General features: G+C 54.4%; 1 protein-coding gene across 5 annotated transcripts; it reads left to right on the top strand.

The window, feature by feature from the left end:
* ZMIZ2 (zinc finger MIZ-type containing 2) lies at positions 1-16,046 on the top strand. Of its 5 annotated transcripts, none has more exons than XM_072965284.1 (17): positions 1-207; positions 6,178-6,315; positions 6,475-6,589; positions 6,931-7,133; positions 7,375-7,567; positions 7,834-8,097; positions 8,259-8,435; positions 9,396-9,564; positions 10,165-10,520; positions 11,213-11,318; positions 11,556-11,713; positions 12,374-12,441; positions 12,763-12,831; positions 13,113-13,357; positions 13,854-14,023; positions 14,107-14,346; positions 15,086-16,046. In XM_072965284.1, the coding sequence occupies exons 2-17, from the start codon at positions 6,266-6,268 to the stop codon at positions 15,191-15,193; spliced, it is 2,691 nt and encodes an 896-aa protein (XP_072821385.1). In that variant the 5' UTR covers positions 1-207; positions 6,178-6,265; the 3' UTR covers positions 15,194-16,046. The 5 variants fall into 5 exon arrangements, with proteins under 5 accessions (XP_072821385.1, XP_072821383.1, XP_072821388.1 ...); XM_072965282.1 differs by having other exon boundaries at positions 6,181-6,315; XM_072965286.1 differs by lacking the exon at positions 1-207 and adding an exon at positions 228-609.
* Positions 16,047-27,063: the final 11,017 nt, after the last annotated feature.

Genomic DNA, 27,063 nt, shown 5'->3' on the forward strand with positions numbered 1-27,063 from the left:
CTGGCCTGGGGGCGGGGCCGGCGCGCGGCGTCATGCATATGCATGAGCGGCGCGGCGGCTCCATTGTGCCCTCGGAGCGGGCGGCGGCGCGATGGCGCGGGCGGCGGCGGCCCCCGGGCGGCGGGCGGCGCTGAGGGCGGGCTGAGCGCATGGAGCGACGCGGACCCGGGGCCGCAGCGGCGAGGGGCCGGGCCAGGCTTTGCGGAGGTGAGCAGGCCGGGCGGGCAGGTGCGGACTGCGGGGGCGGCAGGTGCGGCAGGTGCGGGCGGCGGCAGGTGCGGCGTCCCCGGCCCCCGAGCTGCGGCGCCTCGGCGGGGCCCTGGCGGGGCCGGAGCCGGCCCTGCCGCCCACCTGCCGCACCTGCCGCGCGTGCGTCGTGGTCCTGGGCCGGCTGGCCCGGTGCGCGCCGGGGCCACCCCTCACCTGAGCCTTTGTTGGGGCTGGCCGGAATCCGGCGGAGCGCTCGAGGGGTCTGAGCGGGAGGCTGACCCGGGCCCTCACCCAAGCTGGTCCTGCTGCCTCCAAATTCGCGCTGTGGCCAGAGGGCTCACCTTTCTGGCCCCTCCGGGCCATGCGCGCCACCGACACGGGGATGTGGGACCCGCGGAGGTATGTTCCGGGGCTGGCGACCCTGACCTTTCAGTCCCCAGCCGTGGTTTTGATGGAGCTACCCGTTTTCAAATGGGGGCATACTGAAGCTCAGGCGGGAGCGTGTCCTGCTCTCCTGGAGTGCCTTGCCCTTGCCCACCCCGTGCTCCCCGCTGCCTTGTCCCCCCCCCCACCCCGCTACCCTGCTCCCCCAGTCCTGCTCCGGACCCTCCCTCCCCCTGGCCAGCTCCTCTCCCCATGTCCTGCTCGCCTTTTCCCCCCTGACCTGCTTCCCTCGACCTGCTCTCCCACATCCTGCCCCCTGATAGTTGCAGAATATCCATGGTGATGTCTAAGTCGTTTGTATTATCTCAGAAGATTTCACAGGGACATACACAGAGCATGTGACTCAATCTGTAAGACTCACCTACCAAATCCTATCATATTAGAGCCACAGGGCCTCATTTGATGAAGCTTGAGAGAGGTAACAGGCTAAGTGAAGGAATCTCAACCTCACCCAGTGGGTATTGGCCTTGGGGACTTGTCACGCCCAAGGGGTGGTTCCAGGCTTCGAAGAGGAAGGTGCGATGAGGAATGACAGGTTCAGAGCAACTGAACAGGACCGGTAGGATATGCCTGGGGAGGACTCCTGATCATTGGATCTGTCTCTAACGGCAGCCTCCCTATGGAGTGTCCACTAGCACTTGGGTTCAGGCTGGGAGCCAGGGCTGATGACTTAAAGGTGGTCACATGTCCTCCCCTCAACTCAGTCCTAGAGTGGCCATCACATACCCGTTGTACCTGGTACCTGTTGTGAATGGAGGCCCAGAATAGAAAAACCTTTCAGCCCTTCTCTGAAATGTGCCACACCTGGGCCATTCAAAAATGCTCATTCCTGGTCATTTGGATGCACTCTTAACACTTAAGCCAGTCAGTGTGTGGCCTCCCAGGTAAAGGGGCAGGACTTCAGCCACTTGAGCACGTGAGCCCCCACCTTTGTGTCCTCCTCGGCTTTAGCTGTCATTCTCCCTTCTCTGAGCCTGTTTGACTCATGTCCCTCTGGTTGGAGTTCCTCTGTCACTGGAACTGTGGTAACAGTGGGTTCCCTGCTGCTGGGGGAGGCCTGGGGAGTCCCTGCTCTGTGACTGTGGAATAGGGCTGCCTTCCTGGGGTCAGGTGGCTTGTCGTGGGGCCTGCTGCTCCTGGGTGACTAGGCAGGGGGCATGGGGTGAAGGTAGAAGAGGATTGATCCATGTTTACATCTGCCTTTGGAAACTGGAGTGCAGATGTTCTGAATGCCTGGGGAAGGGGGGCATCTGGGTAGTGAGTTGTCTGTAGCTCTCTTTCCGGAAGAAAGCATGATCTGACCCCCAGAAAGCCATGTGACCTTCTAGACTGACCTTGTGCCAGAGCATTTCTGCCGAGGTCCTGGCTTTCAGCGAGTTGGTGTACAGGAGAGCCCCGAGCTGACAGAAAGCCACCAGAGGCTGGTACTGGCCATGCACACACGCCCAGCCTCCTTCTTAGCTCTCCCTCTAAGGCCAGGAGGTGGAAGGAGGGTCCTACACTCACAAAATACCTCTCCCTTTGTCAGTAGCAGAGGGTCACGGGGTCCCTGACCTGGAGAGTTTGGGGCTTTTCAAGAGAGAGAGCAGACTGACTTAGCTCAGGAGTTTGGCAGGAAGTCAGGAAGTCACTGCCCCCACTCAGTGAGCTCAGGGGGGAACTGGAAGTGTCTGTGGTCTTGTCCACAGCAGAGAAGTCATGGGGGTGGAATTCCCCAAGCCCATGTGATGTAGGAGGCGGCACTGGGCCCCAGACCAGCAACCTCTGTAGAGGCTCCTGCCCCGCACCTGCCCGGCACCTGCCCTGTTCGCCTCCCCAGCTCTCTGAGCCTCTCAGGCTGGTCCCAGTAGCAGCAGCAGCAGCAGCATTACCTGCAAGCTTGTTAGAAATGCAAGTCTGAGGCTCCACCCCATCTTCCTAACTCAGTGTGGGGCTGAGCCATCTTGTCCCTAGCCCTCCTGGTGACTCTGGTGTGCTGGAGTTGGAGAATCTGCAGCTGTGAATGCAATGCCGCTGGCCCTGGAGCTCCGACCTGGGCCGGGGGCTTGTCTTCCCTGTCCTTTACTTCTGGGACAGCACAGTGGGCCTGGCCAACCCAACCAACTTTGGGGTGGGAAAGAATTGCCCTGGGCATCTGTGTGGGATGCCCACACAGAGAACTGGTGGTAGTTGCATTTTAAATAAATTTTTATTTTGAGAGAATTGTAGATTCATATGCAGTTATTATAAGACATAACACAGAGAACTCTGTCTCCTTTACCCAGTTTCCCGACTGGTAACATCTTGCAAAACTGTAGCACAACATCACAGGAGGATGCTACATCAATACAGTTGAGATACAGTTATTTCCATCCCTGCCTTCTTATATTCACACCAGCTTCCCTCCTCCCCACGTTTAACCCCTGGCAGCCGCCAGGGTGCTCTCCATTTCTATAATTGCATCATTTCAGGAATGTTATATAAAGGGAATCTTACAGTGTGTAACCTCTGGGGATCGGCTTTTTCCACACAGCATGAGTCCCCGGAGATTCCTGCAGGTTGGTGCCTGTATCATTAGCTCTTCCTTTTCATGCCTGTAGGCTCACGGTTGGTTAAACTCTTCACCATGGAAGGACATCTGGGTTTCCTTTCTTTGGCTATTGGGAGTAAAGCTGCTATGAACATTCACGTACAGATTTTTACGAGAGCATCAGTTTCCACCTCTCTGAGATGAGTGTTCAGGTAGCGGTTGCTCCCATGCATGCTCAGTTTTATAAGAAACAGCCAAACCTTTCTCCAGAGTGGCCGCACCATTTTATTCGCCCACCAACCATGAGAGATCCAGTTTCTCCTCGCCAGCATTTGCTAGTGTCACTATTTTTTATTTTAGCCATTCTGAGAGGTGTGTGAGTGATACCTTGGTGTGGCTTTAATTTGCATTTCTCAGGGGGCCAGTTACGTTGAACATCTTTTCATGTGCTTATTTGCCATCTGTACATCCTCTTTCGTGAAGTGTATTTTGCCTGTTTTCTAATTTTTTTTTTAACTTTAGTGTTTTGAGAATTTTTTATATATCCTTGGTACTAGTCCTTTGTCAGATACGAGGCTTGCAAATGTTCCTCCCAGTCTGTAGCTTTTGGCTTTTCCTCCTCTTCGCAGCCCTTTGACAGAGCAAAAGCTTTGCATTTTCCCTTTTATGGGTCATGCTTTTGGCGTCAAATCTAAGAAAGGCCTTAAGGTTTTGTGCTGTCCATTTGCCTCTGTGGCCCACTTTGAGTTAATTTCTGTATCAGATGTGAAGTTCAGGTTTTTGTTTGTTTGTTTTTGCCTGTGGGTGTCCAGTTGCTCCAGCAACACTTGTTGAAAATGCTGTTCTTCTAGAGCATAGTTTTTGCTCCTTTGTCAAAATGCAGTTGGGCCAGTTATTTGTATGGGGCTGTCCTGGGTTCTCTGGTCTGTTCCATTGACCTGTGTGTCTGTCCCTCTGCTGACACCACAGTCTGGATTAGCCCACCTGTATTCCAAGTCCTGGAAACACTGCGTGTTGCTCCAGTTCCCACCCAGCAGGCCTGGGGGAAGTTTCTGGCTGTTGGCACTCCACCCCCCACCCCAGTGTCACCATCCTGGAGTCGGTCAGTGGGGACTGGGGACAACCAGCCTTCCTTTGCCTGGCTGGGTGATTCTGGCTCCCAGGCCTGAACCCAGGGGCACAGAGCCCAGGTGCCCCTGAGCCTTCTGGAACCACCAGCTTTCTGCTTTTTCTGGCCTCTGCTTCCTGGTTGGCACCTGGTCTGGGGATGGAGAGGAGTTCCAGGGCCTGACTCCTCCGGGAGGGGGTTGGGAAGGGGAGCAGGGCCAGGTGTGAGGTAGACAGGCATGCCAGCTGCCTCCCTCTTCCTCTTGTCTGAGTGGTCACCCTCCCTCCCAGCCCTGGCTCTGCTGCGATTCTGGGACTCCTCTGGGAAGCGCTTACCCCAGTGCTCTGTGGGAGGCCTTGGGCCCAAGTCACAGTCCCCATTGTACCTCTTAGCTGCTCTGGGGCTCTGGGGAAGGACACGTCCCCCGTGTGCCTTCAGGACTGTGTTTGCAGAGAACGTGATGATAATCCTGTCTCCTTTGGGCTGCCCTGACCCTGAGTTCCCCGGTCAATACTCAGGAATGTGAGCCTTGGGCCACTCTTGCTCCTGGGCCAGAGGGAGGCACTGCATACGTTGGAGCAGGGTTCCACCAGAGGTTAGCTTGCCTCAGGCGGTGTGTCTGTGTGTGAGGCCTTGCAGCCCCTAAAAGGCAGTGTGCTCTAGAGTGGAACCTTGACACAGAGATGCAAAGTGGGGCCTTCTGGGAGACCTCCTGAGAACCACAGCCAGCATGCCTCTGTGGTTAGGCTGGGTGGAGGTGGGCGTGGGAGGTGGCCTTGCTGGGGATTGGGGTTGGGGTGCCAGCAAGGGCCCAGGCCTGGTTGGCGAAGGGCTTGCTTTTGGGGGTGTCTGAGGGCATTGGCATCCTGGAAGAGCAGCCAGCCTCTTCCTTGCTCGTTTTTCTGAGATGCTGAGTGGGAGAGAGCCAGCCCCGCATAGTAGGAGGACCTGCCCCCTACCCCAGCATTGGCACACAGGTTCCATGAGTGTCTGCTGGCCACTGCTCCTGTGTCCCCGTTAGCCCCTTGCCTTGTCCATGGGTGCCTGTCAACCCTATGCCCATTCATTGCACTGTGTGTGCGTCCCTGCCTTGTTGGGAACTCAGCATGGGTGTCACTGCGATCTAGGGGGGTCAGGTCTGCCTGCCTTGGCCCTATGCCTATGTCATTCCCAGGCAGCCCCCCTTGGTCTCAAGGCAGTGAGCACACGCTGCCCTTCTGCTGCCCTGGGCGGTGGCCGGGGAGAAGGGCGGCCAGGGATGGGCTGCTGGTCCCACACCTGGTTCCAGCAGGTGTCCCACAAACCTCTCCCCAAGGCCAGGCTGGAGGATGGCTGGCCATGAGGGCCACTGGCATCCACAGGTCCCTCCCCGTGGTGGGCAATCCCCAGCCCCCAGCAGGTGATGCCTCCTGGCTGGCCCTCCGTCTTCCTCTGCTGCTTCTGGCCTCTCTCTCCACCCCCAGGGCCTTCCGGGAGTGGTTCTGGCAATCGGGTCCTGGATGTTCCCTGGCTTTTATGGATAGCCAGGCCTTCGTGTGGGGGAGGGGGAATGTGGAAAGTATTTGGAACCAGAAAGCCTGCTTCCAGAGCCATTCCAGGGGCTGGGGCCCTGGAGGGGGGTTAGGGAGCCTGGCCAGGGAGGGTTAATGCTGGCTTCTGGGCTGGGTTTCCGGGGTAGGGAGGGCGGAGGTTTGCCAGGGTGGGCAGTGCAGAGCGGAGCCAGTGCAAGGCTGCCCTGACCCCCCTGAGTGGGCCCCCAGATCCCAGTCTCACCCTGCTCTACCCTCCATCAGTTGGAGCAGAGGAAGGGCTGGGCTTTGTGCTCAGACCCACTTCGCCCTACTCTGCCCTGTTGACAGGGGTCTCCCAGCTGCATCTCCACTGACTTCCTTCCCTCTTGTCCCAGCAGCCAGAGAAACTGAGTCCCACGTAAGCACCGGTGAGGGCTGCTTCCTTCCACCCACAGACCTGGCCTTTAGGCTGCTCCCAAGCCAATGAACCCCATGAACCCCATGAAACCTGCCCTGCCCCCCGCGCCACACGGGTGAGTGGGGGCTCCTGCTGCCCTCCCCTCTCAGGTCCCAGCACACGGGTGGGTGGTGGAGTGGGACTCCTCTGCTCCCAGCTTTCAGTTCTTCCCAGGTGGGGTTCTTGGCTCCTTGGCCTCCTGACCCAGGCTCCCCACCCGCCTCTCTCCTTGCAGTGATGGTCCATTCGCTTATGAGGCGGTGCCTTGGCAACAAAGTGCCAGTCAGCCAGCAGGATCGCTGTCTGTGGTCACAACCGTGTGGGGAGTCGGCAACGCGGCACAGAGCCAGGTGAGCCCACACCTGGGCCCCACCCTGAGAGCGGCCAGAGCCCACCTCAGATCTCGGAGAAGTGGAGCCAGGCCTTCCTGAGTCTCCCACCTCCTCAGGGACTGGTTCTTCCACGTGTGGCGTGGGATCGCCTGTCTGCACCTGGCCTCCACACAGCCACCTGTGAGCAGCTGCTCCCACCTGTCGTACCACCCCTCCCCTCCGCTCTCCTCCCTCCCCCTCCCCTCTGCCCCCACCTCCACCTCCTCACCTGCCAGGCCTCTCCTTACCAGCGCATTAGAAGTACTGCATGAAGCAAGTTGTTCGGATGGTTTCCTTTAGTGATTCTTGCTTCCTTATAGGTTTTGGGGAACCCCATGGGCCCAGCGGGGAGCCCCCCCGGCAGCTCCATGATGCCCGGCGTGGCAGGCGGCAGCTCGGCCCTGAACTCCCCGCAGTGCCTCGGGCAACAGGCATTCGGTGAGGGTGGCACCAACAAGGGCTACGTGCAGCAAGGGGTGTACAGCCGCGGGGGCTACCCCGGGGGCCCCGGCTTCACCACCGGGTAAGCAGGACCCCCCTCGCCTGGCAGGTGTGCTTGGAGCTCTCTGAGGACGATGCTTCTAACTTGGTGGGTCCCCAGAGCTGTGTGATACCGATTTGTTGAATTTGGCATCCCTGCTCTTGCTGGTTCCTACGCCTAATGAGAGAGTGTCTGGGAAAGAGTGGGCTCCCCGTGGGTGCTGGGTGCCCCCCCAGCTGACGACAGGAAGTGTTCTGTGCCGAGCCGTCCGTGTCTCTTACAGGTATGCAGGCGGCCCGGGGGGGCCGGCGGGCCTGGGCCTCCCCTCACATGCTGCTCGGCCCTCCACTGACTTCACGCAAGCGGCGGCGGCGGCTGCTGTGGCTGCTGCTGCCGCCACGGCCACCGCCACGGCCACAGCCACTGTGGCCGCCCTCCAGGAGAAGCAGAGCCAGGAGCTGAGCCAGTACGGAGCGGTGAGGCCCAGCAGCTCCTCCTGTGTGGGCCCCTGTGCGCTGGGCCGGAAGGCAGGGGCTAGTCAGGCAGCCAGGGTGGAGGACCCCAGACATGCAGGCAGTGTGCCGGGGCTGGTGAAGATGAGGCGGTGAGAGGGACATGGGTGGGGCAGGAGTGAGGAGCTGAGGGGAGCCCTGGGGTGGGGACAGCCTGTCTGCAAGGGGCAGGCACAGGGCTGGCGCCCACAGCAGTGGGTACGGCCTGAATGATTCCTCTCTCTTCCCAGATCGGGGCTGGACAGTCTTTTAACAGCCAGTTCCTGCAGCACGGAGGTCCCCGGGGGCCCAGCGTCCCCAGCAGCATGAACCCTGCCAGCGTGGGAGGGCTGATGGGCCCCTCCGGCATGAGCCCCATGGGCATGAACCCCACCCGGGCAGCGGGCATGGCGCCCCTGTATACAGGGCAGCGCCTGCCCCAGCATGGGTACCCTGGGCCTCCCCAGGCCCAGGCACTCCCCCGACAGGGCGTCAAGAGAGCCTACTCCAGTGAGGTGAGTGGCCGGGCCTCGTCACCCTGAGCACCATCAGAGCCACTGTGTTTGAGAGAAACTGGCTGGGCCTGACAGGGTGGGGTGGGCACCACTATCCCTCCCTGGGAACCAGCTTCCCTGACACCCATTCTCCTGGGCATTTTGTCTCTTTTCTCTTTCAGGTTTATCCTGGGCAGCAGTACCTGCAAGGAGGCCAGTATGGGCCCAGCGCCACCCAGTATGCACCTGGCCCTGGCCAGCCCCCTGCCCCCTCCTCCTACCCTGGGCACAGGCTGCCCCTGCAGCAGGGCGGGGGCCAGTCCCTGCCCACGTCGGGCCCCGCAGGACTGCACTACAAGGTAGGGCCAGCTTCTCCTCTGCCGGACCCACTCCAAGTGCTGTGGGGCACAGACGGACCTTGAGGCGGGCTGGGCTGGCTGGGGAGGGGTCCGCGTGTGCTCAGGTGACCAGGCAACCAGGAGCTTCACAGGGGTCCTGACCAGTATAGGTGGCTCTCAAGAGGGGCATCCAGGTCAGATAGAACCCTCTATGAGATTTGCGTATCTAAGTGGAAATTTGGCAAAGGGAGCAGCAGGCAGGCACCACCTGAGCGTCTTTTATGGAAAAGTGTCCCCATTCCCTCTGCTTGCTGCAGAGGAGCCCAGCGAGGGGACAGGCCTGTCAGGAGTGCATAGAGGGAGGGGTCTGAACAACAGGTGCCACTGGACGGGAGGGGACGTGTGTGTACGTGAATCCTTTCAGCCTCTCTGTGGCTTCCCTGTAAGCCCCTCTGATATTTGGGGTCAGCCCTTTTTCTGTAGTGGTAATTTTTACAATTATGAAATCAGTATGTACACCCTGTAGGTTATTTGGAAAACGCACAAAGTATGTAAAGAAGAAAATAAAGGGCAGGACCCACGTGTGTGGTGGGCCCTCTGTCTCCAGCCCTCCCCTAGGATCACATCCAGGGGCCTGGCTCAGGGTTGGTGGCAGCCTCGGGCACATGCAGTTTTCTCTCCCGTAGCCTGCAGACCAGTTCAATGGGCAGGGGGCCAGCTTCAACGGGGGCAGCGTCAGCTGCAGTCAGCCCAGCCTGAGTTGGGCATATGGGCGGCTGGGCAGATGGGCAGGCGGGCGGGAGGCTCACAGGGTGGGTGTGTGGAGAGAGGATCCCCAGGCAGGAGGAATTGTGGGCACCCAACCAGGCCCCCCTGAGCTTGTCCCCTGCCTATTTCTGGTCTGAGGGCTCCCAGTGGGTGCTCCAAGAACAAACCCCACCCCAACACCATTCCACCTTGACTGTTTGCTCGACCCCACAGCCTGCTCGTTCCATCCCCGGCTACCCCAGCTCCCCACTGCCAGGGAGCCCCACGCCGCCCATGACCCCTGGCAGCAGCGTTCCCTACATGTCCACCAGCCAAGAGGTCAAATCTCCTTTCCTGCCCGACCTCAAGCCCAGCGTGAGCAGCTTGCACCCGTCACCCCCTGGTGAGTGTCATCTGCTCCCGGGACAGGTGGGAGGGCTCCAGAGAGTCCTGCGGGGAACTTGGGGGTGGGGGACCCTCACTTTTATGTTCTCATCATGGACCTCTTGGCATACCTGTTTGAGGTGTGGTTTTTCTCTCTAGAAAAATACTAGTGTGCGCCGAATGTTCTGGGGACTTACGGGCCCTGTGAAGCCCGCTTCTGGTTAAGAACTCCTTCGCAGGGGACCACTGCAAGAGCAGTTCAAGCCCTAAAACCCTACCTTGAGCACTGGGGTGATGGCAGGAGGCCTGTTCATGGCTCTTACCCCCTCTGACAGCACCAGCAGCACCTTTGTTTGGGGTTGGAGGCATGTTCTCCAGTCATAATTTCGGAATCACTGGGCCAGGTGACTGAGATAGGACAGATGACAGGACACCAGGATCCTGTTCCCCTGGGAGGTGAAGGCTGAGCCCAGGGTCCCAGGAGAGCTGCCGCCAAAACCCCAGCCCCATGGAGGAGGAGGAGGGGGCCACGGTCCCTGTGATACAGTGGGGGCAGGCCACCCGGCCTGGCGGCCCTCTGTGCAGGTGGCCTGGTCACACCAGTGTGGCCTGCTTCCAGGCAGCGGCCCCTGTGACGAGCTGCGGCTGACCTTCCCCGTGCGGGATGGGGTGGTCCTCGAGCCCTTCCGCCTGCAGCACAACCTGGCCGTGAGCAACCACGCCTTCCAGCTCCGCGACTCTGTCTACAAGACCCTGATGCTGAGGCCTGACCTGGAGCTGCAGTTCAAGTGCTACCACCACGAGGACCGGCAGATGAACACCAACTGGCCGGCCTCGGTGCAGGTCAGCGTCAACGCCACCCCGCTCACCATTGAGCGTGGTGACAACAAGACCTCCCACAAGCCCTTATACCTGAAGCATGTGTGCCAGCCGGGCCGCAACACCATCCAGATCACCGTCACGGCCTGCTGCTGCGTGAGTACCCTCCGCGGGCCACGGTCGGGGTGTCCTCGCTGAGCAGAAGGGCGTCGGCTTTCCTCCTTCCCTCCCGTAGTTCCCTGTCCAATCCGTTCTACTGGCCGTTTAAGAAAAAGGTCCCAGTTAAAAACGCCCTCACTGCTTTCCGGTTAGGTTCTGTTAACTCAATTTGATGCTCGTGTTAATTGCGTCAGAGAAACTGACCGAGCCTGCGTCTTTCCTGGAGGATGCTCATGGAGTCCCCGGCTGCCCCTGGGTCCCTGTTAGGAGTCACCTGGGTTCCAGCAGGCCCCGGGATCCAGGACTGGAGGAGGCAGAATGCACTTAGATGGGCAGCACTGCTCAGCCTGGGTAGGAGGGAGCTGAGGCGGGGCAGCCCTGATGCATTTCTGCGGCTTGGAATGTCTTCACTTGGACCCAGCGTAAGTCACGGTGGGTGCTGTAGGCAGGGTGCATTCAGGGGCCTCTCTGCGTTTTGCCAGGGAGGCCGTGATTGAACACGGGTGCAGACACACAGTGGGCTTTACAGATAGTGGCTTTACAGACAGGCTTGGGCACGGTCCCCTGGGCTCCCCGGGGAGGGGCAGCAGGCGGCTTCCCTGTGCATTAGCAATGAGAGAACAGTTCCCGGCCCGCGCGTGCTGCACCTCTGTGGCCTGCATCCTCCTGACCAGAGCCTCCCGTTGCAGTCCCACCTCTTCGTGCTGCAGCTGGTGCACCGGCCCTCCGTCCGCTCGGTGCTGCAGGGTCTCCTCAAGAAGCGCCTCCTGCCTGCTGAGCACTGCATCACCAAGAGTGAGTGGCCCTTGCCTTCCTCGGCCCCCGGGCAGCCAGCTCCTGACTCTGCCGGGGCCACTGCTGCACCTGGCATGTCCCCAGGTCAGATAAGACCATCTCCTGCGGGGTGGCAGCTCTGCACAGGGGGCAACGGTCAACTCCAGGTGGTCCCTCAGAGCTGTTGAGCCAGCAGCAACAGGGTCCTCCTGCTCAGCAGCCCTGTACTCAAGTCCTCCTTTCCCCTTTTGATCTCAGTAAAGCGGAACTTCAGCAGCGGCACCATCCCTGGCACCCCTGGGCCCAACGGAGAGGACGGGGTGGAGCAGACAGCCATCAAGGTGTCACTCAAGTGCCCCATCACCTTCCGCAGAATCCAGCTCCCTGCCCGAGGTCACGACTGTCGCCACATACAGGTGGGTGTTCACTGCAGAGCTTTGCCCGGACTTTGGTCATTTAACTGTTTTTAGCAGATGTGAGCTCTGAGCCTCGGCTGGCAGGTGATGGGACAGGCCAGCCAGTGGGCAGGTGGCCTGGCTTCCCCATGGTCTCCCGCCAGACTGGGCTTTTGTTTCTTGAATATTATTCGAAGTATAACAACCACTTTATTGCATGCACGGGGCTCCGATTTTGTAGCATGTCCAGGATGCAGGGCGCAGCCTTCTTCCTGCTCCCAGTAACGCCTTCGTTTCTGTCTCTGCACAAACGCTCTGCAGGTGGGTTAGTACGTGCACACACCCCACCCCCACCTTTTGGTTGCGGAAATGGTACGCATTGCTCTGCACCATACTTTTTTCCTTCTGCACCGCTTCCTGGAGGTCATTCTCTGTCAGCACAGCTGCCCAGTTCTTCCTGCTTCGGCCACATGGCGTTCCAGTCCCAGGGAGGGCTGCGAAGGCCGTCCCCAGTCTCAGTTTGTTCGGACGACACTGCAGGGAAAGCCTGGCACACGTGGCTCCTCAGACAGGCAGTAAATAAGCCCCATGTTTAACCGCAGGGCTAGCTCGCAGGGTGGGGCCGGCCCGGCCCGGCCCCAGTGTGCGCAGCGGCCTCTTCCCTCCGCCCCCTCTCCGCAGTGCTTCGACCTAGAGTCGTATCTACAGCTCAACTGTGAGCGAGGGACCTGGAGGTGCCCCGTGTGCAAGTGAGTGTGTCAGAGACGGTCCCCGCCGCTCGGAAGGGGGCGGGCGGCGGGTGCTTCCTCAGGGCCTGTCACGGGCATTTCTTTCCGGTAGCACTGAGAAACATCCAAGCCAGGTGTGGGGCGTCACATCACAGACTGGGGACAGTGTGGCTCAGGGCAGGGACGTGTCACGCAGGGTCACCTCCTGTATACAGTCACTGCCCAGGATCATCTCACACGGGGTCACCTCGTGCAGGGTGACCTCACACTGGGAGCCGAGAAGTGGCAGGGCCTGTGGCCAGGTTGGGCCAGGCCTCTGAGAGGTGTTGCCTTTGTTTACAGCAAGACAGCGTTGCTGGAGGGCCTGGAGGTGGACCAGTACATGCTGGGCATCCTCATTTACATTCAGAAGTAAGTCTCCTTTCCTGCGCCCCCAGCGTCTTTGGCCAGCAGAGGGCAGCCCTGGGACAGGTGGGGAGACCCCCCTCGTGGCTCACCCAGGGAGCAGGCTCAACTCCAGGCCATGGACGGAATCCATGTGCTACCTGGGCGTGGCACCCTACAAGGCACGTGGAAGGTGCCGGGTGGCCACGAGCACTGGAATGGAAGGTCTGCCTAAACGTGGCCCCGGGCCCTGGGCCAGGAGAGGCAGCAGGCCAGGCGGTGACCGGTGCTCACATGTCCCCGCCCAGCTCCGACTACGAGGAGATCACCATCGACCCCACGTGCAGCTGGAAGCCAGTGCCTGTGAAGCCTGACGTGCACATCAAGGAGGAGCCAGACGGGCCGGTGCTGAAGCGCTGTCGCACCGTCAGCCCCGCCCACGTGCTCATGCCCAGCGTGATGGAGATGATCGCTGCCCTGGGCCCCAGTGCTGCTCCCTTTGCCCCCCTGCAGCCCCCCTCAGCTCCTGCCCCCAGCGATTACCCCAGCCAGGGTGAGTACAGTGGGGACTCAGCCTGGAAACAGGTGGGTCGTCCTCTCCAACCTGCCTGTCACCTGTGAATGCGTCGCTTCAAGGGCCACAAGCCTGGGGCCTGGTTAGGGACCCGGCAGCATAGGGGCATCCTCGGCCTAGCTCCTGGGGGTGGGCGGCAGGGCCCCCAGCTGTGGGTGCACCCACCCTCCCCAGCAGTTTGGAGCAAAGGTCTGTTGCTGGCACACTTCCGTGGACCTGCTCCGTCTGACCCAGCAGGAGTGTCTGTGGTGGGTCCCATTCCTGTCCCCTCATAGCCTCCTGGTAGTGTCATGAGGCCAGTTCCCCAGCAGCAGTGAGAAAAAGTGCCCTATTCTGAATAGTGGCTTCCATAAAACCCAGCTCATTACCTGGGTGGGCGCTGTGAGTCCTGCCCACGCTGTGGCTGGCCCGCCCTCCTGGTGCTCTACCAGCGTGAGCCCCTGTCCTCACCCAGGACCTCGCTCTCCTCTCTCAGGTTCCAGCTTCCTGGGGCCAGGGACCTTCCCCGACTCCTTCCCGCCCACCACGCCCAGCACCCCGACCCTTACTGAGTTCACCCCAGGGCCACCTCCTGCCTCCTATCAATCCGACATTCCCAGCAGCATCCTGACGCCAGAGAAGTCTGCCGCCTGCCTCCCAGGCCAGGTCAGTGCCAAGTCAAGTGTTGGGAATCTGTCCCCCCAGGGAGCCCTTGGGCCATTGTACTAGATTCTTCTCTCCTTTCTCAGATGGCACCAGCAGGTCACCTGGACCCGGCCCATAACCCCGGGCCACCAGGGCTGCACGCTCCCAACCTTGGCGGCCCCCCAGGGCCCCAGCTGCACCATCCAAACCCTCCCCCCGTGTCCCGGCAGCCCCTGGGCCCAGTGAACTCGGGTCCCATCGGCGAGCTGGCCTTCAGTGCTACCACAGGCATGATGGGCCCCCCCATGTCTGGGGCAGGGGAGGCCCCAGAACCAGCCCTGGATGTGAGTACTGGGCCCCATGCTGGGGAGGGCTTGGGAGCCGGGGCTGGGGGTGGTTTATCCGTCGTCCCCAGGGTCCACGTGCTTCGTAGAAGGGAGGACACTGACACCTCAGTGACTTCCAGATGCAGGGACAGCTGGTCAGGTAACGTCAGCTCTCTTGTTGACAAGTGTCAGGTATCCAGAGTAGGGTGGGGTGACTGTGTCTGGCGACCTGAGTGCCACAGTGGCACACGTAGAGTCCCTAAAAAGATGGCTTGCAGCTGACGACACTAGCCCTGGGGTCTGATTCGACCTTTCTGACTCCCAGGTGGTGTGTGAGCCAGAATCAGCGCATAAAAGCAGGTGACTGTCCCTCAACCATGAGAAACAAAATACAAAGCTCATTGTGAAAAAAGGGAGAAAAAACAGCTTAGAGCAGAAAATCCCAGGGACTGTGATGCCACCTCCTGCATCTGCCCTGTCCACATGGGGCTCCCCTCGTGGTCCCTGCTTGTGCCCCGTGTCGTCCTTGGATGACTTGTCATGAGCGATTCCTGGGCACAGAGCAGCCTTCTGCAGGGAGAGCCCCTGTGCAGAGCCGACTGGGGGACGCCAGTGCCAGCCTGTGTCAGGGTTGGGGTAGGGGTGCTCCAGATCCCTGCTGAGACTGGGGACCCCGCTGGGAGGCCGTGGCAGGACAGCCCCCCGGGGTGCGGTGGGCGTGAGGCCAGAGCTGCTGACAGGTTTGTTCTGTCCTCAGCTGCTCCCGGAACTGACCAACCCCGACGAGCTGCTGACCTACTTGGGCCCACCCGACCTCCCCACAAACAACAATGACGACCTGCTCTCCCTCTTCGAGAACAACTGATCCTGCTCACCCCCGGCTGGCGGGGACATGCCCACAGATGTCACACACCTGCCCCCAGCCCAGCCCACCTGACACCAGCGGCCCTCCCCGCGCGCACACCTGGAGCCTGGGCCCCCCCGGAGCTGGAGGCAGCCCTGCGCGGGGAGGGAGGGGACCCCCGGCAGGGGCACGCGCTGGCCCGGTTAGCCGGCAGAACTGTTTGTGCTGAGCTGCCCGACCCTGCCCCCGGCCAGCCCCCCCCGGTCCATGACACACCTGGCGCCCCTGACCTCTCAGCCTTGCCCCGGGTTCCCCCGCCCCTGCCTGCTCCCACCGGCCTGCATCTTGTCCAGTGTTGACCTTTCTATTTCAATGGCCCCTGGGCCCTGGCCGGCGGGGAGCAGGGCCGCTCTGTCCTGCGGCCTGATCTCACCCTGCCTGCTGTGTGCTGTGGCTGGTGGGGTCCGTCTGCCCACCTGAGGCTTCGGGCTGAGGCTGGGGTGGGGGCTCTAAAGCACAACAGTGTACATAGTGTAGGAACACTAACAGATGTAGGTGGCTGGTCCGTCCGTGCAGCCAGGGTCTCTGGGCTGGGGCTCCTGCCAGCGCCAGAGTGCAGGGGGCAGCAAGCCCCGCTGCCTGGGGACGGGGCTCAGACACCACTCCACGTGCAGACTCTCCAGCGGCTGCTCCCCCAACTTCCCCTTTTCTGTGAAAGTGAAGAATTGGTCCCGCTGTGTTTTTTAAACCATCTCCCTGTGTCCACCCTGGGGCCATGCCAGGTGGGGGAGGAGGAGCTGCCGCTCTCCTCGGTGCAGGGCCTAGTCGTGTCCCCTGTCTGCCTGTCTCTATTAAAGGACTCCCTCATGGTGGGCTTGGCCAGTCCCTCCTTCCTGTTCACCTGCGTCCCCACCCCCACCCCAGGCGGGGCACCCTGTTCCAAGCCAAGGCTCAGCTGTTTCCCGCCCCGTGGTAAATTTCCTCGTCCCTGGAATTTTCCAAGTTGGCTTTGGCTAGAGAGCTCTTTCGTGAAGTGTCACCAGGGCTGGTAGACACATCTGCCACCACGTCACTGCGTGGGTTTGCCTGCGGCAGGGAGCCAGCTGTGGGGCCAAGGGCCTCAGGAGGGGCGGGGACTAAATGCCTGACTGGCTCAACACTGGTTCATTTGTGTGCTGGCTTTCCAGGTGGGCCCACTTCGTGGCCCTGAGGGCCTTCCTGTCTGGCAGAAGAGGCTTATGAACCCCATGGGGGAGGAGAGCGGACACCCCCAGAGACCTGCTCCACAGGGTGCCGCGAGTGGTGTGGGAAGTGTCCAGTGTGGACAGGCTCCAAGTTGCCTGCTGACATTCTGGAGCCTCAGATGTGGGCCTCCTTGTCCCTTTCTGCATCCTTATTTCCAGCTTTTCTGGCCCAGGGAGCAAGTCGGGGAAGCTGAGGGAGCAACAGTGCGCCCCAGTGCTGCAGGGGGCAGAGGGACAGCCCAGGTATGAGTGGCCTGGTGGGATTAAGGGACGGCCAGCACAGCCCACCAGGTGGGCCCTCCTTTCAGGGGGATGTTAGGCGTAGCTGGGAGTGCTGTCCCACACTGGTCTGACTGGGATCTCTGCGCCCTTGGCCTGTTACATTCTAGGTGCTGGGCGGAGTGGGGAGAAATCAGGAGATGGGAATGAGCCAAAGTCTGAGCTACTCAAAACCCCACCCACAGAAGGGTGGGTTAGGGTTTGAGGGGCGACTGCTGCAACGTCAGGGACCCCAGCCCCAACATCACGAAGGACTCAAAATACAGGAAAAAGCAAGGTGTGGGAGGTCATGCAATGTGGTGCCATTTTTATAAAGTGCAGCATGAAATGTATATTTCATGGGATTCATACACGTGTTACAATGACGAAGGGAAACAAGGCGGTCAACACAGTGGCCACAGTGTTCCATGTGGGGACGACACGGGTGCATCTGGGGAAAGTGAAGATGTTCCTGGCATTCTCGACCCTTAAGGGCATGGCAGCTTTTTGGGTTTTCACCTGATGCTTCATATGTTATATGTTCTTACATATGTGCCAAAAATCGGCAACTTAAAAAGCAGAAAGGCAACAAGACCTGACACAGACAGGCCACCCAACAACAGCAGGACACGTGTTCTTTTCAAGTGCTTGGGGACATTCCAGCAGAGACCACATGTTAGGCCACAAAATGAGTCTCAATGAATTAAAAAGATTGAGGCAGGGAGGGTATAGCTCAGTGGTAGAGTGTGTGCTTAGCATTCACAAGGTCCCAGGTTCAATCCCCAGTACTTCTATTAAAAAATAATTACAATAAATAAACCTAATTACCTCACCCCCCAAAAAAAACAATAAAAAAAGATTGAGATCATACAAAGTACCTTTCCTAACCACAGTGGAACAAAGCTAGATAATAACAGAAGGGAAACAGGAAAACACACACATGAGTGAAAAGTGAACAACCCTCTTTAACAGCCGAAGAAACCACAAATTAAATTACAAGGTACAAAAACACCAAAATTTGAGATGCAGCGTTAAAGAAGGAAATTTATAGCTGTAAGCATCTACATTTAAAAAGAGAATTCAAATTAACCTAACTTTACAACTGAAGGCACCAGTGGGAAAGAGACAAGCTAAATCTAAAGGTAGCAGGAGGAAGGAAATAATTAAAGCAAAGAGAATAGAAAAACAATAGAGAATCAACATAAGTAAAAGTTGTTTCCTTGAAAAGCAACAGGATGAACAAGACTAGCTAGATTGACTAAGGGGAAAAAAAGATGCAAATGACTAAAATCAGAAATGAAACTTGGGAAATTGCCACTAACCTTACAGAAATAAAAAGGATAGGAGAATGCTATATGCAGTTGTGCACCAACAAAGTAGGTAACTTACATGAAATGGACTAATTCCTACAAATAGGTAAGTTGCCGAAACTGACCCAAGAAGAAATAGAGAATATGAACAGACCTACAATGAGTAAGAAGATTGGCTCAGTTATCAGTCCCACCCCGACCTCCAACACAGAAAAGCCCGGGACCCGATGGCTTCACGCATCCATTCCTAACAAACATTTAAAGGATTACACCCACCTTTCCCACACTTGTGAATATTGAAGGGGAGGGAATACTTCCTGAGTGTTTCTCTGAGGCAGCTCTCTGTCCCCACTGCCATGTTGCGTCCTTTTCTTGCTCTGGGCTCGGCCTGTGGCCCTCTCCCTGCAGCATGGGCTCCCATCCTCACTCCAGCCCCATCCTCACCACCTTTCCAAGCTTGCCTGCCATGGGTTCAAGGAGAAAAGCCAGGGACGTCAGCGCAATCTTTGGAGAGAGAAGTCTCTAGACAGGATCAAGGAAGTGTTCAGTTGGTTCAGGGGCTGTTGAAGCCTTTTTTTTTTTAACTTTTTACTTTCTGTGTTGGGAGTCACCAGCCACTTGCCTGATCCCCCCCCCCTTTTTTTAAGCTGACACATAACAATGAGCTCTGTAAGGTCATACACCCCAGAAATGCTGAAGATGGATGTTTCCATCCCTCTCCCCACCCTCTTCAGCCATTGCTGCTCTGGCCCCTGTCATCAGACAGTAATTTGGCCTGGTCTTGAACCTGGTATAAGTGGAATTGTAGGTCTACACCTCTTGGTTAATGGACCATTACTTAAAGCTCATGTTTTTATTTTCATTTAACTGTAAGTTGTGTTTATTCATTCTTAGTTATGACTGGTGGTGATCGACACTGGTCCCCAGCCTCCAACACCCAACTCATTTCTGGCCAGGGCGCTCCTCTGTTGAAACCCTTTCCCTGATGGGTTAGCCACAACTCAGATTGCAAGTGACGGTGACCCACTCAGAAGGGCTCAAAAACAACCATCCTGAAAGGGCCACCAAAGGCCTTGGGGACAGCTGGACACAGGCAGGCACACCCCAGAGCTTTGGTCTCCAAACCTGAGCTTCCAAGAGCCTTGCTCAGGTTGACACACTGACTATCTGCTCGCTTTCCGGTCTGGCTCTGGTCGGCTTAGCTATGGGCACCCCCTCACCATCCTGTAGGGTGGGATCAGGAGCACTTCCTGAGAGAGGTTATCAGAAGAGGGTGCAGGTGCCCCCCCCCCAGATTACCCAGGATGAAGTCCACACTCCTTCCTCAGCCCAAAGCCAGCCCAGCCCAGCCCCACCTCTTGCAGCTGCCTCCCTGCCATCCGTTCCTGCCACATAGGCTGGCCCTGTCCGGAGATTTCCAGGTTTCTCAGCGTCTTCCCCTAGTTCAGGCTTTGGCTGAACTGCCCCATCCTCAGGGAACTCTCTGCTTCCAGGGAGTTGGGGCCTCCTGCCCTGGCTGCGGTGTACCCTGTGGGTCACCTTTGTGGACCTCCTTGTGGCTGATCAGTTACAGATAATTAAATAGTTTATCCTTTGCAAAGTTAAAAAGTAGGACAGTGAATATCACACACCATAGGATTTGCCAGTTGTCAGCTTCTTGCCAAGTTGCCTTACTTTTCCCTCCCACTCTTTCCATGGATCTGTATTTTTCAAAGCATACACTCTCTTTTTTTGTTGTCAGCTTCAGAAAGTAAATTGCAAACACGTCTCTGAATACTTTAGCGAGCATCTTGGAAAAACAAGAATGTTCTCTTACATAAGCACCATTATCACACCTAAGAAAACGAACAGAAATTCCATCGCACCATCTATTACATTCAGATGTCCCATTTGTCCTAAAATGCCTTTTCATCACTTTTTCTTTCAATCTGGGACTCAGTCAAGGGTCACTTTTGCAACTGATTGTTGTATCTCTTCAGTCTCAAACCTTGGCCTTTTTTCCCTTATATTGATTTTTTTTTTTAACAGTCCAGGCAAATCACCTTATAGACTGCCCCACTTTCACCTTTACCCTCCGTGTGTCCTGTCACCTACAAGGGGAGCCTAGAGCTTGATTAAACATTCCCGGTCAGAGGTAATTGTCCTTTTTTAAATCTGTTTTCCCCACGAGACTGTGAGCTCCATGAAGGCAGGGACTAGCTGTCTCTAGTTTCCTGATTTATTCCAGTGCCAGCAACGTCTGTCAAAGAGATTAAGGCAGGAACGAATGGGGTGGATGCAAAGCATCTTTCAGGAAGTGCATGTGGCCTGTCGGCTCCCCGCTAAGCACCTCACAGGCGCCCTGGGGCTCCTGTTTGCACCTTCTCCACTCAGCCTGAGACTGTCCCCTGCTAAGGACTGTGCCCTGCAGGGCCCTTCTAGGATGGTCAGCAGGTATCCACGAAGGATTATTTGCTACTGTGATTGAAGAAGTGTTTAGCCATCTGCTTCAATGGTTGGCAGCAGAGCAAGATCTATGCATCAATAAAAAATTGTTTTGAAGAAGCAATGAGCCATCAAGCTATGAAAAGACACGTAAGAAGCTTAAATGTATATTATTAGGGTGGGGGGTATAGCTCAAGTGGTAGAGTGTGTGCTTAGCATGCATGAGGTCCTGGGTTCAATTCCTGGTACCTCCACTAAAAATAAATAAATAAAATAAGTTACCCCCCCAAATTTAATTAATTTTGGGGGAAGGTACAGCTCAAGTGGTAGAACACATGCTTAGCATACATGAGATCCTGGGTTCATTCCCCAGTACTTCCTCTAAGAATAAATAAAGAAGTAAACCTGATTACCTCCCCAGCCAAAAAAATTATAATAATAAAATGCATATTACCAAATGGAAGAAGCCAATCTGATTCTAACTAAATGATATTCTGAAAAACACAAAACTATGAAGACAGTAAAAAGACCAGTGATTGTCAGGAGTTGGGGGCTGGTGAACAGGTGGAGAGCAGAGGATTCTGAGGGCAGAGAAAATGCTCCGTGTGATACTGTGATGGTGGATACATGACATTATGTATTTGTCAAAAACCACAGAATGTACAACACCAAGAGCGAACTCTAATGTAAGTTATAGGTTCGGGTGACTATAATGTGTCAATGTAGTTTCATTGATTGTAACAAATGCACCACGCTGGTGAGGGATGTTGATTGCCAAGAAGAGGGAAGAGGGGAGGGGCAATAGAGGGGTAGGGAGCTAACAGGTACAAACTACTATGTATAAAATAAATAAGCTACAGAGATATATTGTACACCACAGGGAATATAGCCAATGTTTTATAAATAAATATATAAAACTAGAAATGGAATATAACCTTTGGAAATTCTGAATCACTATACTGTACACCTGAAACTTACATAATATGGTATCCCAACTATACACCTCAATAAAAAAATATTAGGTTACTTCCAACTTTTTGTTTTTATAAACAACAGTATATTGAACATATGCATATGCTCACATTTATATGCAAATAGATATTTATAATTATAGCTGCTCCATTATTTCATCAGGATAATTTCTAGAAGGCATTGTTTGATGAGAGGCCATGTAGGTCCAAAACGGTGATCTCTTTTCCAGATTGCCATTCTGTTAGAGAAGACCTAATTCTCACTTCCCTACAAGATCTGGCCATTATTTCTTTTCTTTCTTTCTTCCTTTTTTTTTAGACCAATTTACTGAGGTATGATTGACATATAAAAACCTGTAATGTTTAACGTACCCATTAAATGATGAGCCTGGATATAAGCATGGTCATTATTTCTTATTTTAGTCTTTGCCCATAATGGACTTTATAACTGATCTTCTTGCTGTTATGATTTGCATTTTTTTGGTTATTAGTAGGATAAATCCTCTTTGTCATATATAATGTGCATTGTTCATCTTTTTGGTTTATTCCTGTAGTGTTTCTCTTTTTTCTAATTAAAAGAACACTTCAAATATTAAGGACAGTAACCTTCTACCTGTTGTGCGGGGGCGGGGGTACATCATTTATCTTCCCTTTGCTTTTAGTCTTGGTGAAGCGCTCTTAAACTTTGTTAACGTTAATATGTCATTCTAGTTCTTCATGGCTTCTGGCCTTCAGGTCAGCCTACAAAGGCCTTCTCTTCCCCCACATTGTAAAAAATGGGACCTCAGACTTCTAGTTCCTTTTTAAATTTAATTTATAATTAGAACTCTTTCTTGGGGAGTGAGGTAGACCTTTAGCTTTGGGAAGTGTGCCCACTTCCAGCAGTGAGGGACTACGGACTTTGGAACAACCTTTTGGCTAAAGACAAAGAAAAACCTGAATAAAACATTCTTAAAGCAGCTGAGAGCTAACAAGATGGTAGGGAGATACCAAATTTGAGAAGAAAGCAAGAACCCAGACAAGTCATTCCGGGGTTGCTTTCGCCCTGGGTGAGTGTTTGTTGGCCTTTGGGGGATGGGGAGACAATCGAAGGCCCAAAGCCCACCCCGAGGTAGGGAGCGTGCCAGCCTCGTCCCCAAGAACATTAAGTTAGGACCCTAAAGGGCTGCTCTTCGAGAGGAGGGAAAACCAGCAGAGCGCCAGCTCTGCAGGGGCGCAGCCTGGGGGCTCTCCCGTCTGGGCTTCTGGTGAATTAAAGCGGCCCCTGACACCTGGGCGACGCCAACAAAAATCTTTGGAGGAAGTTACCTTCATCTGAGGACTCAGTTTCTACAGATACAACTTCAGCATTCATTCAAAAATAAGTAGGAATGCAAGAACGGACAGAAATAGCAGAAAACAGACTTCAAATCTAGAAATCATCAGACGCGTAGGATGACACAATTATGTTTATTATGTTTCAAGAATGAGAATCAAGCTGGAAAAATACCTGTAGGAAGCAGTTCATTGTGAAAAATGACAATGAACGTTTGGAAAGGACACTAATGAGGGTAGAGTGCTTGCTTAGAACGTATGAGGTCCCGGGTTCAATCCTCAGTATCTCCATTAAATGAACAAACAAACCAACCTAATTACACCCCCACAAAAAAAAGGAAACTAATAGAACTTCAAGAATTGAAAAAAATAAGTAGCTGAAATTCAGATCAATGGACAAATTTGACAGCAGAGTATTTTACCTTCATTTAAAACTTTTATGTTCCTAAGAACATGGCCTCAAAATGTATAGAACAAAAGTTGACAGATCTGAAAAGAGAAATAAACAAACTGACAGTCATAATAAGATACTTGAACATACTTCTTTCAGTAACTGATGGAAAAAGAAAAAAACCAGCGAAATACACTTAAACAACATGATTGGTAATTATGACCTATAAGATTGAACTCTTTTTTTTCTGAAAATTGCAATTTGGTCAGTTGTTTCTCTTTTATTTCTTTTTTTTTTTTTTTTTTAGGGGGCAGGCAACTAGGTTTATGTTATTTAATGAAGGTACTGGGGACTGAATCCAGGACCTTGTGCATGCTAAGCATGCGCTCTACCACTGAGCTATATCTCTCCACCTTAATCTTATTTTTAAAAAGAAAGTCAGGTGCCCCCAATACCATTAGTTGAGCGGTCCATTCTTTTCCCCCTGGTTTTTCTGCTTTTTTTCTTCAGCACTTTAAAAATGTCATTCCACTGTCTCTGGGGTTCACTGTGTCTGATAAGTCAGCAGTTTCTTAAGGTTTCTTCCCGTTTTGTCTTTTAGTCTCTCACTACTTTCAAGAGTCTTTAGTATCCAGCAGTTGGACCATGATGTGCTTAAGTATAGATTTTTTTTTATTTTGTTTTTCTGTTTGTTCATTTTAAATTGTTTGCGGATCTCTAAGCTTCTTGGATCAGTTGGTATCTTTCATCGGTTTTAGAAAGTTTTCTTGACCATTATCTATTTAAATTTTACTTCTTCCCCATGCTCTCACTCTTGTCCTTCTGGGACTCCAATTACATATGCCAGACGGTTTGGTACTCGCAGATCTTGAGTGCTCTGTCTGTTGTTTTATTTTTCTCATTCTTTCTTAACTTCGTATTTCAGATTGGATCATTTCTCTTCAGCTGTTGTCCTGGTCTACTTGGGCTTCCATAACAAAATACACAAGTTGGGCTGTTTAAACAACAAACATTTAATTTCTCGCAGTTCTGGAGGCTGGAAATCTAAAATGAAGGTGCCAACTGATGTGGTTTCTGGTGAGAACTCTTCTCCTGGCTTGCAGATGGCTTCCTTCTCACTCAGACGTCCTGTCCTTGGTGTGTGTGTGTGGAGTGATGGAGAGAGAGTGAGCTCTTTGGTACCTCTTCTTGCAAGTACACTAGTCCTGTTAGAGCAGGGCCCCACCCTCATGACCCCATGTAACCTTAATTACTTCTTTAGAGACCCCTCCGAATAGAGTCACACCAATAGGCTTACCCTGGGGAGATAAGGCTTCAACATATGAATTTGGGGTTGAGGTGGGGCACAAGCTTTCAGTCCATAACACCTGTCTTCAGATTCACTGATTCTTTCCTCCTCTGAGTCCAATCTGCTATAAACCCAGAAAAGAAGACTTCATGTCTGATGTCATATTTTCCTCTTATTTTCCTTTGACGCATTTCCATCTGGCTCTTCTTTTTTATTTCTCTCTCTCTCTCTCTCTCTGTTGAAAATCCCACCTGTTCATGCGCCTGTGAATGCATTCACCCATTGCGCTACATCCTGTTACGTATTTACTGTGGTTAAGGTGTCTGCCTCATGATGCAGGCCATCTCTGGGTCTGGTTCTATTGACTGTTGCCTCTGTGGACGATGGGCCACATTACCTTGTTTTTAAGGGCATCTGTATTAACATTCTCTAGAGAAACAGCACCAATAGGGATATATTTATCTGTCTGTTCATGATGAGGAGTTAGCTCACATGGTTATGGAGGCTGACGAGCCCCAAGATCTGTGGGGGTGAGTCAGCAGAATGGAGACCCAAAGAAACTAATGGTTCCAGTCTGAAGTCAAGGAAAAGGCGATGCCCCAGTTCCAAGTCAGTCAGGCAGGAGAGAGTTGTTACTGAATGCCAGGCACTGTGTGCAAAGAATAGCTGAGGCTGAAGGAAACAGTCGGACGCCCAGGAAATGCACGCCTCTTCCTGTGCCAGCTGTAGGTGCTGGGCACAGCCCGTCTGGCCTGTGGGTGAGCTGAGTCTGGACTTTGTTGCTGCGTTAGATTCACTTCACTACAGGCGGCAGGATCAGAAGTTCCCTTAGCAGGGCTGGCTTCTGAGCGTGTGAGGGTCTGTTGCAGCAGGCCCTGTGTCCCTCCACCTCAGTGGGTGACCTCACTCTGCTCTTTGACCTCCTCGTGGGAGATGGCTGCGGCCTGGCAGTCGGCGTGGCCTGGGAACCAGTAGTGTTTCTCTCAATGCCCCCTGCTCTCAGGACACAGAGGCCCCATGTGCCTGTCCTTTGGGAGGACTCGATCTCCCACCACATCCCCAGTGGTGCATGGTGTGAGGCCTGGCATGTCAGCCCTCAGGCTCCGGGAGCCCCCAGGAGCCTGGGCCTCAGGGCTGGGACCTACTCATGGTCCCCCCAGGGGCAGAAAGTCACTACTGGGCTTACTGCGCGGACCCTCCTGTCCTTGGAAGGTCTGTTAGGACTCCGGGTCCTTCTTCAGAGCCTCAGGTAGATTTTCCCACCTCCTGCACCAGCCTCCAATTTTCCTCATCAGCACTTGGTGATGGCTCTTGGAACAGAGTCAGGGGGTGGGTGTAAAGTCCCCTGTGTCCAGGGTTCCCAGGGATTGACAGCTGGTCACCAAAGGCAGTGGCAGGGCCAGCATTAGGGGCACATGACCCACGAAGCCACACAGAGCCCCAAGCTCAGAAGGGCCCTGCACTTGGTTTAATGCTCTGCTGTTTCTGCACTGGAATCCTTGACAACTTTTGAACAAAGGTCCCCACATTTCATTTTGCTCTGGGCTCTGCACATAGATGTAGCTGCTTCTGGGCAGAGGACTTAATTGTCCTGCCTCAGTTTACCCTCCTGGTTCTGTCTCCACCTGCCATAGTTCTGCCCTTGGCATGAGAGGAAGAGGCCAGGAAGGTCACCATGAGGACTTTGACAAAATCACCCCAGGAACTTGGAGAACTGGGCTTTGTGGGTGATGCTGACCTTCCCTTGGTGGTAGGAAGCATACACACATTGAAACGAGAGTGAGTTAATATGCAGCCAAACGTGAGATCCAGCCAATGGATGCAACCTGTGCACTCTTCAAAAAAAAAAAAATCAGGACACCATGAACAGAATAAAAAGGCAACCCACAGAATGGGAGAACATATTTGCAAATCATTTGTCTAATAAAGGATTAATATCCAGAATAAAAGGCAACAACAAAAAGCCAACTAAAAATGGGTAAGACTTGAAGAGATGTTTCTCCAAAGAAGACATACAAAGAGCCAAAAGCACAAGAAAAGATGCTCAGCATCACTAATCATTAGGGAAATGTAAGTCAAAACCACAATGAGATGCCACTGCATCCATTAGGATGGCCATTATACAAACAAACAAACAGAAAGTAACATGTGTGGGTGAGGATGTGGAGAAATTGGAGCCCTTGTGCATGGGTGATAGGAATGTAAAATGGTGCAGCTGCTGGGAAAAACAGGGTGGCAGTTCCTCAAAAAATTAAACAGTATTACCATCTGATTCAGCAATCCCACTTTTAGGTATATACCCAAAAAGACTGAAAAAAAAAAGATTCACCAATGTTCATAGCAGCATTATTTACAATAGCCAAAAGATGGAAGCAACCCAAGAGTGGATAAACAATGGAATATCATTCAGCTACAGAAAGGAAGGAAATGCTGGCACGTACTAACATAAGTGGATCTTGAGGACATTATGCTGAGTGCAATGAACCAGTCACAAATGGACAAACAACCACTGTACGACCCCACTTATAGGAAGTTCCTAGAATAAGCAGATTTATAGAGACAGAAATCGGAATGGTGAGTGTCAGGGGCCGAGGGTAGGGGATGAGGAGTTAGTGTTTAAGGGGGACCGAGTTTTGGTTTGGGAAGATGAGAAAGTTCTGGAATTGGATGGTGGTGATGGCTGGACAATAA

The sequence above is a fragment of the Vicugna pacos genome, chromosome 7 (assembly GCF_048564905.1).
Source record: "Vicugna pacos chromosome 7, VicPac4, whole genome shotgun sequence".
Lineage (NCBI taxonomy): Eukaryota > Metazoa > Chordata > Mammalia > Artiodactyla > Camelidae > Vicugna > Vicugna pacos.